Source organism: Aphelocoma coerulescens, chromosome 2, assembly GCF_041296385.1.
Source record: "Aphelocoma coerulescens isolate FSJ_1873_10779 chromosome 2, UR_Acoe_1.0, whole genome shotgun sequence".
In the NCBI taxonomy this organism is placed as follows: domain Eukaryota; kingdom Metazoa; phylum Chordata; class Aves; order Passeriformes; family Corvidae; genus Aphelocoma; species Aphelocoma coerulescens.
In genome coordinates, this window is record NC_091015.1 from 50,224,345 (window position 1) to 50,239,766 (window position 15,422).

The 15,422-nt window shown below is 38.1% G+C and overlaps 1 protein-coding gene across 1 annotated transcript in view; it reads right to left on the minus strand.

Annotated features, from left to right (window-relative positions):
- GADL1 (glutamate decarboxylase like 1) overlaps positions 1–15,422 on the minus strand; it is an 83,944-nt gene that overhangs the window by 44,154 nt on the left and 24,368 nt on the right. Inside the window, exons 9-12 of the mRNA XM_069004782.1 lie at positions 13,317–13,433; positions 6,444–6,508; positions 6,107–6,188; positions 4,874–4,898 (exon numbers count right to left, since the gene is read on the minus strand). Coding sequence (XP_068860883.1) covers positions 4,874–4,898; positions 6,107–6,188; positions 6,444–6,508; positions 13,317–13,433 — 289 coding nt within the window. The remainder of the gene's footprint in view (positions 1–4,873; positions 4,899–6,106; positions 6,189–6,443; positions 6,509–13,316; positions 13,434–15,422) is intronic.

The window sequence follows — 15,422 nt, forward strand, 5'->3', positions numbered from 1 at the left end:
AAGAGAAGAGAAGAGAAGAGGAAGAGAAGAGAAGAGAAGAGAAGAGAAGAGAAGAGAAGAGAAGAGAGAAGAGAAGAGAAGAGAAGAGAGAGAAGAGAAGGAGAAGAGAAGAGAAGAGAAGAGAAGAGAAAGAGAAGAGAAGAGAAGAGAAGAGAAGAGAAGAGAAGAAAGAGAAGAGAAGAGAAGAGAAGAGAAGAGAGAGAAGAGAAGAGAAGAGAAGAGAGAGAAGAGAAGAGAAGAAGAGAGACACAGGACTGGCCATTGGCTGAAGAATGAAATATCAAATATAATCTGTAATACTATGAAGTAGAGAGAAGGGCTGGCAGAAAGCAGGCTGCAAGAGCAGGGATGGGAGTGGCCCTATGAGGGCCCCCAGGAGACAGAAAACATAGATCTGTCAGTGCTAAGCAGAAGAGCACAATTCATTTTCCAATTCAATATCACTCTTCAATTTGAACCAACAAAAAAAGTATTTTGCATTTCACCCTTTTCTCTGCATCTGCTGCAAGTCTGATTTTGAAATGGCACAGTGTCTGATATAACTCAATCAAAGTGTCGTATTCCCACAACAGAGGTACAGTTCTTGATCTATATTCTAATACCCTACTTATGACTTTGGGACCAGCAATAAAATGGAGTAAAAAGGTCCATACAAAAGAAAAAGATAATTAATCGACTGGCACACACAGGATAACTCTGCCTCCCTCCTAGACTTTTCAATTCCCTCCAAAAAAGCAGAGCAAATAAAAACCCCACCTATACACGTATTTGTAGAGCACAAAAGGAGAGCACCACCACCAAGGGTTCTCCACAACTTCTGTAAGGGTTTGACAATCCCATTGTAATATTTGTTTGATAAAAGTACAGCAAATTTGGTCTAAACTCTTCAGTCACAGGAGCAGCACATTCAGCCTTGTGAAAAGACAGTTTACATGACAGCTTGGGGAAAAGGAGGGCCAGTGTCTGCTGTCCCTTTGCAGAGTGATAATGTGCAGCTACAGCACAGAGTAGCCACAGCTGGAAAGCCAGTGCTGAATGCAGTGTTTTGCAGCATGTAAGATTCTAACACCTACTTTCCAATTTTCTCAAATAAAGAAAGGCAAGAAGATGACACTAGAAACCACAGAATAGTCAAGCACTGAGGCATCCATACTTCAGTTTCTTCACATCTTGGTTTTCTCTGGCTAGTAGCTGCACAGCAAGGAATAGGAGTCATTCTGTCAAGATATTGTGCTCTATTCATTTAGACCATCATACCTTTACTTTTGGGAGAAAAACAAGTTTACTAGACATAGTGTTAAAAAAGAAAAAAAAAAGGCAAAAAGGCAGCAACATCCACAAATTTAAGCTAACTGCTTTGTCTCTTACTGACCTAAAATTTTGCATAGTGTCTCTGCAGTGAGTGCACAGCAGGGCTGATCAATGTGGCACTATCTCCTGCCTTATCAGAATGCAATGCAGCACAATAGAGGAGGTTGCAGAATAGTAGTTCCCCTCTTGCTTTTCATCCAATAAATAGTAACCATTGTCACAAGAAACCTGAATGCAGTTAGCAGTATTACAAAAGATTGAGAAGTTCACTGAAGATCACAGGACCACTGCAGAGTTACATAGTTTTAAAAAAATACTCTAGAGTGAAAATGCAACAAATATTTTCATGGCCCTGATGAATTCAAATTCCTGGGAATGTAGCTCATTAAAAAAAAAAAAAAAAGTAGGTGCTGTTCTAGTCTCCTGATGAATCTGAAGGTGACAATCCATGTTGGTTTGATGATCTTTTTCCATCTACTTATCTTACTAAGAATGCAACGTGCTCAAGAAATCCTGCTGAAGATACTGATAGTATCAATATCCAGATGCAAGTACAGTGACATCCTCCTGCATGTCACTAGAGAAGAAAGGAAAAGAAACAAAAATCATCCTTTCAGAGAAAGAGAGAAATATTCCAGAAGAAAGGTGGAGGAGGAAGAGTAGGGAAGAAAAAAGGAATGGATGACAAAAAAAGTCATCTCAATTTTCCTAGTCAAATGATGAAAAAGTAGAAGGAAAAAAAAAAGGAAATAAATACGCATTAAATACATTTTCTAACTCAATGCTCTCGGTCCAAAGAAGACCCCAACAGTTTTCTACACAGTAACTGAGGTGCTCCATCTGTTCAGAAGAATTGCAAAAGTTTTGTTAGAACTTCCCCATTTGACAACTTTGAGTTTCTTTCTTCAGCATCTTTTATCTTTCTACCCTTTTTAACGCAAGTGCTCGGCTTTATAGTCAGTCTGTTAAAATTTAGGAAATGGAAATACTATTTTCATAGAGGCCCCATTCCACTATGAAGTTTCAAAGAGCTTTTGATTTTGATGAAGTCTATGGATAATTTCTGTGTGCTCTAATTAATGGCAAATTGATGAAAATATATTGATACTGAAAGCAAGAGCTCCAGTTTCATAATTCAACATATTTTTCTCATTGAACAGACTTACCTACAGCAAGTCTTCTGATCTTTTTCCATTTTCATTGCTAGTTAAAAGTGAATTTCAATTTCATTAATAAAATATCTTTTTCCCCAAGACAAGCATCTCCCTGATTTGCCTTATCTGAAGCAATAAAGACAATCTTTTGAATAGCATACTTGAAAATTGTCAAAAGCAGTGCAGTGTGTTAGGACACTACAGCAATTCACTTCAAGAGGTGAGAAGGAGCTCTCAGTTGTACTGAACCCAAGCAAAAGCAATGAGAAGAGAACATTTTCTGCAGCTGTCCTGGAAAAGAATCAGGGGCATAAATATCTCTAAGATATTTCTAATGATGAGGAAGAGATTACATGTGGATGGCTACCATCATCACCTTAATCAATTCTATTCTGTACTAAACTGAGATTTCATTAGCTACATTGAGACTTTATTCTTAACTAATAAGCAAAAATTCTGCTTATTACCTAGAACTGATTCTTAATTACCTAAACTAGTGCTTCAGTCTCATGGGTTACAGAACTTTGGCAGTGGTGATAAACAGTAGTTCTGTGTTTATATGTAGATAATATTCATACAGATATGGATGACAACAAGGACAAATTGGAGCAGCTCTGTGGTTTTAAGGGGGTATGTATAACCCAACACCAATTCCTAGCATTTTAAGAACATATAAGACCAAAACTGACTTCACCAATGTTTTGAGATTATTGGTCCATCTAGCTTTGTGTTTAAACAGTCACTGCCACTTATGACTCAGCAATACCAGTGTTTTCTGAGTAAGACTATCTTGTTGGAGAAGTGATGAAAGTTACTCAGGGCATGCCAGTGAAAAAAGGAATAGCTGAGCACTTCTTGAGTGCTTTAAGCACTGAAGAACTACAGTCATTGATCTGAGCTTTTACAAAGGATTAACCAATCTCTCTTTCCCTTTGGTGAAAATGCTTTTCTCTTCTAATCAAGTCAAACACATTTCTCTTTTCTATCTCTACCTTCCTTGGAAATATTCCAATTTTGTTTCACTAAGGCTGGAAGATATACTCTTTTTATCAGCATTTCACTGCAGTTAATCTTTTTTTCTAGGTTTTTTTTTTTTTAATCTGTACAGAAAAATATTTAATTACAAAGTTTTTCATTCTAACAAGCCAGCTGCAATGTCTTAAATATATGAACACCGCTAAACCCCATTGAAGCAATGCGGCAAAAGAAAAACCCAAACAAAAAAAAAAGCCACTATTACTTTTGTTAATGGGAAATTACAGTGCTGCCAGTACAGCTGAAATGTGACAACATCTTCTAAAGATTATTTTTCATATGGAAAGTATGAAAGAGAAAAAGAAAAACTGAAGGGGATTAACTTGTTCACTTATAATCAACTAAACCTAATTCTGAAGTATTCCACAGTTTTCAAATGGACCTCAAAGCAAATGGGAAAACAGGCTAACAAGACTTCCTTAATCAGTCTTTCAAAGGGTGATAAGGCAATTCATAAATGGGTCTTAACATTTGTGATTAACATTTTGTTGCTTTGATGTCTTGCAGAATTCAGCACTTCAGAATCTACCTGAGGTCCCTTGAACATTCACTAGCAGAGCAATGTGTGCCAGACTCTTCCAGCTCACATCTCAGCATCCAGTTCCCACTGATGCATCCTAACCACAGTGTGAAGGAATTATGTTCCCATATAAACGTGTGTTTCATCTTAGCCATAGGTATTTATGTGCTTTAAAAGAAGTGGAACAAGCTCCCAAGTGAGAAACTGATACATGTACTCTTCCCTTCTCTTACTGGTGCAAAAATAGCATTTTAAACAGGAAAGTGGATTCAGCAGCCTGTTCTGGTATGGAAAGAATCAAAGTGAAGCAACACTTTTCTGTCAAAGTGTCTTAAATATGCATTTGATCTTTTTTTCTTAAGGATTTATATTCCAGCTAGTTAATAAGAAAGTACTCAAATCTCTGTGTGTCTGTTTGCATATAAAGACTTCACTGGCACATACACAGAATGAGTAAGAGCCAATTTTCCAGGAATTAGACACAGGGTAAAACACCCTTTCTTCCCGATGCAGCAAAATCTGCTTTCCAGAACATCTCACCATAGAACAGGATCTGATGCTATGATCCATTATACTTCTGTTTTCACCCCTCAAACACCTAGGATTCAGCTCTACAACTACTTCCACACAACATTGCCTAGCTGTGGTTTAGAAGTGGAATAGGATCACTCTACCAGACCTTACACTGCAGGGAAGGGGAATACAAGAAGGTTGCCAGAGCCCTGAAGTTGGAACAGTGTTCCTAAAGGGATTCTAAATGCTACAGCAGCTAGAACATTTCAGTCCTCTTCATTTCTTCCCTCTTTCTTCCTGAGAAATTTCCACTATTCAGTCCAAGTAGCCTAATCATTACCTGGGGCAATATCTACATACTGGGCCTAATTAGTCAAAAACACAGCACTGAAATCTTCCCAAGCCTGCAATTAAGACACCATATTAATCTTAGTCAATAGCTTCATTCTGTTTGTTTCTCATCTTGGAATAAAGATAAAGCAATGGATGGTGACCCTTAAATTTAATCCTCTTTAATCCCACAGACTCTAGTCTAAGGAAATGAGGTGGCACACTTCTCCATGCTGTCCTGCCATGTCTCACCCCTGACCTAGAGCAATCAGCTCCAAGAGAGTGCTCTTTGGTCCTCATCAGTTCTTACTAACAGAAGTTAGTAACAAATTACATGGATAGGTAATCTCAGCAGCTGAATAGAAAATATCAGGAATATCAGGTTTTTTGACAGAGATTTATTAGAAGTAATTTCCAAACCATGGCCACAAGATAGTGATGTAAACCCTAGGGGCTCCATATCTTTGTGATGATCAGTCTTTTATAACCTATGGAGTGTAAGGTAAAACTCACCCCTAATGGTGGACAGTGGGCATAAGTTTTAGCAGCTCTGAGTTTGAAATGAAGCTTGAAATAACTAACCTCTTACTGGTTTGTTTTAAGATAAAAGAATGCCACAAAGACACAAGAAGGGATTTTTGCTACATTGCAGAGTCATCTTGAGATCAGAGCTCTGTTGTTTGCTTGCTATGCCTTTAAATTAGTCATGGCTTTTAGGGAAGTCTAAATCACCCTGCTGTTGAGGAAGAACTGGTAGAGTGAGGAGAGAAGGCTCAGCACCTTTACCTGCATGTGCTGTAACTCCTATCCCTCTCCCACTCTGGTGCTGCTGTACAAGGGGATGTGAAGATGAGCTCTGCCTACTTTAAACAGTCACAGCACTGCTGCAGTCCTGATGGATGACAGCTATTCTGAGGGCTTTGATGAGCTTGGTGTTAAAGTGTGCCAGGCCCAGGTGACAACATACTCCATTCTGAATGCAAATCATGTACAGAAGTTAACTAGCAAGGGCACCAGCTGCATAATTTGACCACTTGTGAGTACAGTGACTTGGATCGTTTTCACCTTACTCTTATTCACCCTTTATTAATTGATTAAGTGGTGAAATTCACAATAATATAATTCAGCCTTTTTACTGCAGTATAGTAAAACTGACTTTCAGCTATTTTCTAATTATTTCCACTTCCATATTACAGAAATGACAGGCTATTAGAATACAAAAAAAAAAGTCAGGAGGACTTACAGAGTTGTCTTTCACCAGAAGAGCACAGCACTGGATTCCTGCCAACAGCATTTTATGGGGATTCCAGGCAACAGAATTAGACCTGCAATATCATAAATGGAAAAAGGGAGGTGAAAATTGCATCTGTGATCATGCGTACTTAAGAAAAAAAAGACCAAACACAATCCAAGCAGACCAATCAGATTTCCTGTACACCCAGTCCCACCACAGGTTCAGAAATTTCTCCAAATAACAGTAATTTCTGTTTTGAAAAATGCAGCACTTATGGAAGCCAACAGGCCACATAACTTTCACCTCAATTCCTGGTAAGTGAGCCCATGAACTAAATTGACTTTACCTGTGGATACCATGAAGAAGTCTGCGATGCTTCCTTGATATCAAAGCTGAGCCACCCCAAGAAGCCTGTTGGAACATTTATAGAGCCAAGAAAATATTATTTGTAAAAAAAATATTTTGTTAATACTTCAACTAGTAATTTCTAAAGATGTCTTATCTCATTTAAAACTTAGTTTACTGCTGTCTTGGGGTGACTTTATGATGTGTATCCCCTATCGCTGCCCTATGCCCAGAAATTAATTTTTGTGCCTTTCTATGCCTTTAAACTGAGCCTGAGATGGGGGATGAAAACTTGAGCAAAACTTTTTCAAAGCAGTTTGCAACTTTTTCAAGGTCACACAGAGATAGAGACTTTTTTTCAGCTGAGGCAGGAGAGCAGGAGGGAAGGGAAGCACCCGGCTTGCTTTTCTTTCCAGTCAGCTTTCAGCAGTTTTTTTCCTCAGCTCCTTTTCCTCTGGGGAGTTGAACTTTTGTTTTCCTGGGACTTTGTTTTTTTCCTTTTCTCTCTGCTGGACTGTTTCAACATCAGAGTACATTGGGAGGACTTTCCACCAAGACCTTGGCCCTGGAGGTGGGTCCACCACCCCATCCCAGCTCCAAGGAGGGTGAGAGAGAGATCTATGGAAGGACTCTGAAATTTTCCCAGGTTCCTCTCAGCAGAGCAAGAGGTTTTATTATATAGCATCATTATCCCTTTTCCCGTGTGTTTGTTCAATAAATAGTTTTTATCTCTTTCACTTTCCTTCAAGGAATTTTTTTTTTCCCAAACCTGGTGGGGGAGGGGTGGTTATAGCCTGCCTTCTCTCAGAGAATATACTTCTAGATTTGGCTGAAGTGGAACAACTGCATGGTCAGTGGGCTAAATTTTGCCTTTAGTTTCATCTCCTGAAATAAAGATGGCAGCCTGGGGTATGTCTGAAATAGAAGAGGTGGTGGCCTGCGCCACTACGTGAGCCACAAACCAGAGTGGTCCTTCTGTGTAAGCAAGGGCAATGAACTGAAACATCCTTGCATAACCAGACTCATTCCTGATACCAAAGAGTTGCTTCCTTTCCCCCAGCCTTAACCTAAGCAGTAACCTAAGCAGAAAGCCCCACTTTGCACATCTTCCTGCTAGGCAATTCCTTTCTGAGAAATTCACAGGGGAAAGAGTAGACAGTGATAATCTCTGCCAGTTGCCAAGTCCAGGCTCAGATTTTGCACAGATATGAAAAGCAAAGTCTGCCAGTGAGCAGTAGCAGCATTTCTGTTACCAGCAACCCAACTGACCTTAAAATGACTTAAGACTCCCTCAGGTCATCTAAGAACTAAGTGTGTGCTCTAAGAATCACTTAGGCCTTTCTCTGTAGTGAGCATCTCTCCACTGAAACGCCTTATTTAGTTCAATCTACTCTAGACACCCATCATTGGGTGACACCTTTGGCAGATGTATCTCTCCAGGGACTATAGAAAGTACCCAGGCAACAAGCTTTTATTACACAAATTTAATTTCTGGACAACCTGAATCAGGGAATGTGATCCTTTCTCATGAGTTCTGCAAGGATCATCAGGTGCTGTGAAACTTTAGTTCTTAAACAACAACATTTACCCACAGAGGAAAGGTGAGGAGATCATGCAAACACTAGACATGTCACACAGTGCCTTTAAGAAATTACTGATAAATAAATAAATAAAATTATTTTCAATATTCATGCAGGCAGAATGCACTTAAGCAAACTACCTGTGAAGCAAGCAAAGTTCTTTAGAGACACGCAGAAGGGATCAGTCCACAAAACATCAGCTTATTTAAAAAAAATATTTGTAAAGAAAAAGAAAATTGCTGATGTAAAGATTCCTGACCTAAGCATAGAAAATTTATGCTTGTTTGGTTTTTGTTCTTTTTTTCTTTCCTTGAAATAAAAATACGTGATAGCTGATATATGAATTTATCATCAGTATTTGCTTCACAGGCCATACATTAGGAGTAAGAGCTGTTATCTCTGTAAGACAGGATGGCAAAGGCTCACAAGGGACATGAAAGGTTATTCACTTGTCTTAAAAAGTCATTCTGATTAATGCCCCAAATTAATGGATCTCATCATATTTGTCATGCTTACAACATCCTTGCTGAGACAAGGGCTGCTGCTCCAGGCTACAGGTGGGACCTAAGGTAGGAAATTGTTTGCCTCAAATTTCATGGTAATCCTGCAGAACCATGACTTGTTACCTCGTTTCTCCAGCTAGTCCAAATTTGCCATGTGATGGGATGACAATCTAACTGAACTTTCTATTCAGAGACAAATTTTACTCTTCTCATTCTCTGATTCAATAAAGTCAAAACAGTCACTAACTTATTCCCTGATTTTCAGAATTTATAAACAACCCATTAAAATATAATACATTTTTACAAAATTTTCATCCAAAGATTTCTGTGTTTGAAAAAGTTGACATTTGCTCACTGTTTGTGAAAAACAGGACTAGAAAGGCATTTGAGAGGTCATCTCAATGGTGTGTCACTCCCAAAGGCAAGATTAACCATACTCCTCTCATTTCTCTCAATCACATCTTTTCTAGAGGTTATTAATCAACAAATCAATTAATCCTGTAATTAGCATTAAAGTGAAAAATAAAATGCAGAGAGAGACCAGCAATTGCTGCCTCCACAACACTATTGGCCCTACTTTCTACCTTTGTTTTAAAAACTGCTACCGGAGACCTAGATGAGAGAAATTAGGTTATTCTCCTTGAGCCACAGTAATACAACATGAATTTGTGATCCATGTTTCTTTACTCAATTCAAAGAGCAAGTGCATAGGGATCCAGGGCTGGCAAAAAAAAACAAAACCAACAAAACAAAATAAACAAACAACCCTCCCAACAACAACAACAAAAAAAACACAAAAAAAACCACAAAAACAAACCCTCAGAAACAACCAAAACAAAACACCATGAATGAGAAGGCACTTAAGAAGACAGAATCATTGGCTTTGTTTGGTTTTAAAGTCCTCTCTAATAATGGAAGCTGCACAACTTCACCACCTAATTTGTGTGTAACAGGAATAACACATCTTTAATTTAAAATTTCAGTCCTAAACAATGTTACCTCTTGTCACACCTCTGGCAGCCAGGAGAACAGATTAGTCCTTTTATTTTAGCGGTACCTTTTAAGGCTTCTGTAGACTATTGTGTACTGTCTATTTGTCTTTTCTAGTTTAAATAACATCAGTGCTTTCCATCTTTCCTCATTGGTCGTAATTTCTAGGTATGATTCTGTTTATCTACATTGCTTTCCCATTTTCTAATCTTTCTCCTGTAGGGCCTTCTTGAACTGTATCTTTTTATTTGCACACGATCTAGATAAAGCAGATGGCGTATGAAGCAGAAAGAAAGAATCATTTTATGTAGCTCCTTTATTCAATTCTGAAAGATTTTTAACTCTATTTGAAAATATCACTGATTTGTGAACTAGAAAAAGACCTGGGCTTTACAGTAAAGATCTACTTTCTAGCCAACAATCCCCAGCCTGTGTTTGTGCACTTGATTGTTGCAGCTTAGAATTCTATCTTTATTGAACTGTAGCCTAGTTTTTCTTCTTTTTTCTCCAAATTGTCAAAATCCCTTTGATTTCTAATCCTGTCCTCCCACTCCCTTTTCCAGAAGTCTTAAATCATTTTCAAATTTGTCAGCATATTCTTTTTCATCTAAGTTATTTAATGAAAATACCAGATAATTTCTACCCTAGGATAGACCTTTGTGGAATCCTGATCAAATTTTTTTCTCCTTTCAGTGACCCACTGGTAACTGCTCTGTGGGTATAGTTTTCCAGCCAGGTTTTCACTCACTACCAGAGCAGCAGCTTGGCACGTTTCTCTGGCTTTTTGATGAGATATTGCAAAGACACAGTAGAGCTGACTGCTTCTGCTCAGTCCACAAGACTACAGAAGGAGGGCAGATTTATCAAACTAGGCTGACACACTTTGTTTAAGACAAATCCAGCTGAGAGCAATGCAGGGGAGGTCAAAACAGGACTATTACCAACCCGTGGCCCACACAATGTAATTGGTAACAAGGTACAGAAAATTACTGTGTTTGGTATGCAACAAATCACTTACAGCTGAACTATGGGAATCAGTGTTCACTGCATGATTAAGCTAATTACCTAAGCATGGGCTAATAGGCCAAACCTGATTTTCTCTACTGGCCTAATAATAAGAGAAAAAAAAATAGTCCAAAGTCAGGACCATCAGGGAAGACATACTCATACACAGCATTTAAAGCTACATGAAGACAATACATGACATACATAAATGCTGGAGAGAATATTGATGATACAAAACAAGTTATTAAGAAAGGCATCACAGATGAAGGTTGGAATACAGTAAGTAACTGGATTGCTGTAATGTGAACAATATAAGCTTGGCATAGCCTCTGCTCTTAGGCTTGACTGAACAGCTTGGCTGCTAGGACAGTTTGGACCTACTGGTATTATTTTCCTAAAACACTTTCTTTAACTCAGTTTTTCTCTCCGGTTTGTCTTCATGTGAGAGTTTATCTACTATTTCTGTCTTTATTGAAATTTATCTTCCTGAAGCTTACTGAATTTATGTTGACATTGTCCCTTTTGCCCTTTCTAAGAATCACAAGCTTTATCATTTCATATTTAATGGAAAGAGTCTCCCTAAGGCAAACACATCAATTTTTGGGATCAGAAAATATTCTGAAATTAGATGAATTGGTGTAAATCTGGAAGCAACACCACTGACATTCACATAAGATATTCTTAGTAACAGCTCATGGGAGTACTTACAGTAGATAATCTTGATGTCTGTCAGTGATGCATGAAAATTCCTAAATTAGACAGAAATTTACCTGGGTTTTACTCTTGGTTTTAATTGTACAATATATTTTTGCCTTCAAAGTTACAGCAGGCCTAAACACCAGTGCTCACTTGTTGTAACTCAGACTGTATAATGTATAAATCATTCTACAAGAAGCCAGACCTTTCAGAGGACTGTAGATTCTCGGAGACTTCAAAAATATTACTGCCTATAGTGCTAGGAGGTATGCTTGCTTAAAAAAAAAAAAAAAGAAAAAGAAAAAATTAAAATTCAACTTTTCTCTGTACTTCTTACAGGCTTTCTGAATGGCACAGACCCAGTCTCATTGTTCCTGCTCACATAAAATTTCAGTAAATCTATTTCTAGTGGTGCTGGGAGAGAAAAAATGTCACACTTAGAATCACAGTCTGCTCGTTTTACCATAGCACAGTTGTATATACACGTGTATATACTTGTATATACACATGTGCCAGATGTCACTTCTGTGGAAAGCTTTCAGTCTTTCCCCATATCGTGTTCTCTTATAGATACAGCTAGAAACTTTTAAACAAAAAATTAGAGAAACATCCACTCAACCCCTCAGTGAGTGTGAAAGATGAAGAAAATACTGATAGAACTTCTGGGAACCACGGAGAGGCTCATAACATGAATCACATCTTAAGAGAACAATTGTTCTTCCAGAATACACACCCAAATTGTTACTGGACATTTGTTCTTCTACTGGGAAACAATTAACCTCTGACAACTAAAGTCATTTCAAAACAGAAAATTAACTTAAAGATATTCCTGGATATTTTTACCTTAGTTTAATATGCAGCAAAACTGGAAGAAGAAAGTTAGTTCTTTTCAAAACACTATCAGCTGGCTTTGGTTCTGAATATGGCCCAGGTTTATCCCACTATATTTTAGTTCAGCTACAGGGAGACTACTCACTGTTCTCCTACAGTCAGTGGAGATGGCTCCAGCCACATCCATTTGACTCCCCCAAGGTCCAACACAGATTCCAGCTACATCCTTCTTTCCACCAGCCATACACAGACACACATGAGAGTTACTAACATGTAACCAGAGTGCTGCACTTCTGCTGAAAATCTGATGAGTCCTTCTCAGCAGCACACAGCTGTGAGGAGGCTTGGCAGACATTTTAAATATTAGGCCTAAATTTTGCATTTTTGTCTTCTAGATAATAAGAAAACTCTTTTGACTCACACGTACAGTGACTTTATTTATTAATGCCTGTGCGACATTTATTTGAAACATGCGTCACTGCCTACGTGATCTTCCTTTAGATACTCAACATTAAACAAACACTTCAGAAATTTAGAGCAGGTCTGGAAATATCCATAAGCATTGCTCCAGATTCTCTTATTGCTCCATGACTTTTAATCTAGCAATTCTGCATTTGTGGCATTGCAATTATAAAGAGAATGCAACTTTAGAAAATATGAAGTGGCCTATTTCTAGAAAAATACATTTACTGCTAAGTTTTTCAAGTAATAAAAGGGCACAATTCCAAAAAGATTAATGAATTGATTTTAACATCCAATCCTAAAATTACAAGGAAATTTGAAAAAAAAAAGTCTGAACAGTTTAGGAAAATGTAAGGCGATATACAGGAAAGTAAAATCTGTAAATATGAAACAGAATAATTTATGACTGGTTGAGTCAGAAACATACCTTTATTCTAACCTGTATGAACCTCACACCCCAATTCTGTGTCTATTCCCCAAAAGGACATGGGGAGAATCAAAACTTACTCTTGGGTATAATCACTCTTGAGGAATTCTTAGGAGGTTGAAAGAAGAAATTGATTATAAAATAATTTTGAAATATAACCTGACAATAACAAAATGGCTTTGGCTGCTTGTCAGAACCAAGTCATTTGCTGTTTTGCAGCATATGTAACAGAGTCAAATCAGAACATATTTCTGGTCCCCATGCAAAGAAAAAGAAATATTATTAGAGCCCAACTTCTAAAAAGAAATATCAACAGTCAAAGTAAAATAACAATTATAAAAAAGCAGTGCTAAACAAAACCACACAGTATACAAACTCACATCAACATGAAGCCAGAGGCCATGCTTTTCACAGATATCAGCAATTTTATCCAGAGGATCAAATGCTCCCAGCACAGTTGTGCCTGCTGTAGCACAGACAAGAAATGGTGCTGACCCCTGCAATAGGATTCAAAACAAAAAAAAAATTATCCTTTGCACTGCTCATTTCCTTTTTGTATACTTGCAGAGCTAAAATATAAAAAGATCTAGGAATGTAGGACAAAGATGCAACAATCAACATTTTAGTTTCCCAGCAGAAGGTACTGCATTTAATAGTGCTGAATCTCTTTTTTTTTTTTTTTTAATTAAAAAAAAAAAAAAAAAAGCATTTTCCATTTCTAGTTAACAACATCCCAGGGCAGACTTCTGCAGCTTCAGACTGTTTTGACAGATGCTAGTTTTGTCAAAATCAAAACATACCAGATATTTGACATCTCTCTTTATACACCGATTTTCATTTCTCAGTCTTCCACGTTTCACTACCATATTTGCTGTCATTCTGACTGATAAAATAAAGCTACTAGCTCAGCCAGCAGACTGCCCATGCAAGGAAAGGGCTCATCCCTTTAGAGTTTCCACCTGCACTGTGTCTGCAACACCCCTATTCTCTGCCTGGTGAAGAGGAATCTTCAGCTAGGGAACATGATTTACCTTCACCACATTGGCACGTATACATGACAGGGACAATCACCAACTGATCCCATGCCTGACCTACAGCTCAGCACTATTCCCTTGCTCCCACTCCTGTCTAGGAAACAAGAAGGGCTGTAGACAGTAACTGAATGTTAGAAGAGAGACCACTGGAAATCTCAGACAGTGCTAAGGTCAGGCAGGTGGGATAAGGAAAACTTTTGTCAGGTTGTGGTCTCAGACAGCCACTGTCAGCCATCCATCTTTGCTTTCCCTTCAGCTGACAGCAGACCAGTTCAGGGACCCTTGCGGACCTGTGTGTCAGCATCTACTTAGGAGCAGAAACTGCAACAATGAAAAGAATTGGTGAAGTCTGTAACAACTCCATGAAATTGAGGGAATCAGCCCTAGCAATGAGTGTACAGTCTCACTTGCAGGCAAACGCATGCCGAAAGGACTGCTCTGCACGGTTCAGCATCTGCCCGGCGAAATGGCAACACAGTTACTGAAGAGGCACTGAAGTGGTTGTTAAATTGTACAAGCTGGGATCACTGAAGTTCATTTGCAGTGAATTAAATCTCTCAGATGATGTAATTGTGTCTACAGAGGTAACTCAGTGTAGCTTTAGTGAAATCAGACATCAGCTGAAAAATCAAACTCCACACAAGTCTTCCACGTATCTTCACCGAGCTGAAATCTGATCTCTCTCTCTTTTTTTTTTTTTTTTTCCCCAAAGTGTTGCTACTTTAAGTATCTACAGACAGGACTGATTCACATTTAAACTTTGACAGTTTTTTACAGTGTAGAGGACTGTGAGAATGGCACATAGTTATGATTTATCTGTATTTTAAATTTTCTTTACAAATGGCTAAAGCAGTCAAAAGTAACACTGGAATGAACTTAAATTAATCCCATACATTCACAAAGACTTACAAGCCCTTAATTCACTTCTTGGTCATTTATTCTGAGCTACCACAACAGTCAAACGAACTTACAAATCAGCCTTAAGCTCAAGTACAAAACACTTGCAAGTGAGGCAAAGATGTATCCAATGCATCTATCTTCTGTTAAGTGTTCCCAGCAATTTTCTCCCTCAGCTTCATCAAAGATTCTCAAGCAGCCAGTTGGCAGCACAACTGAATACAGGGACAAGCCACAGATCTCTACAAACTCCAGTAATTGCTACCATTATACTTTTCCCACAAAGAAGGGAACTAAATTTTTATTATTCTTGACAATATAGTTGAACAAATCTTCCTGCCTAAATTCTCTAAAAAGAGGCCTAAGACTCTTGCTATTCATAGTCAGTGATCATTTTGTGCTTCTATCACTAGTAAATACATCCTCTGCTGTCTAGAGTCATTAGAATATTTACTGTAATTCACTGAAGTGTCCTTCTGTAAAAGCTGTAAAGTAGCACTTTATCAAGGACAGGCACACTTACTGAAGCTCTGATGAAATGAAAACCTTCCAATA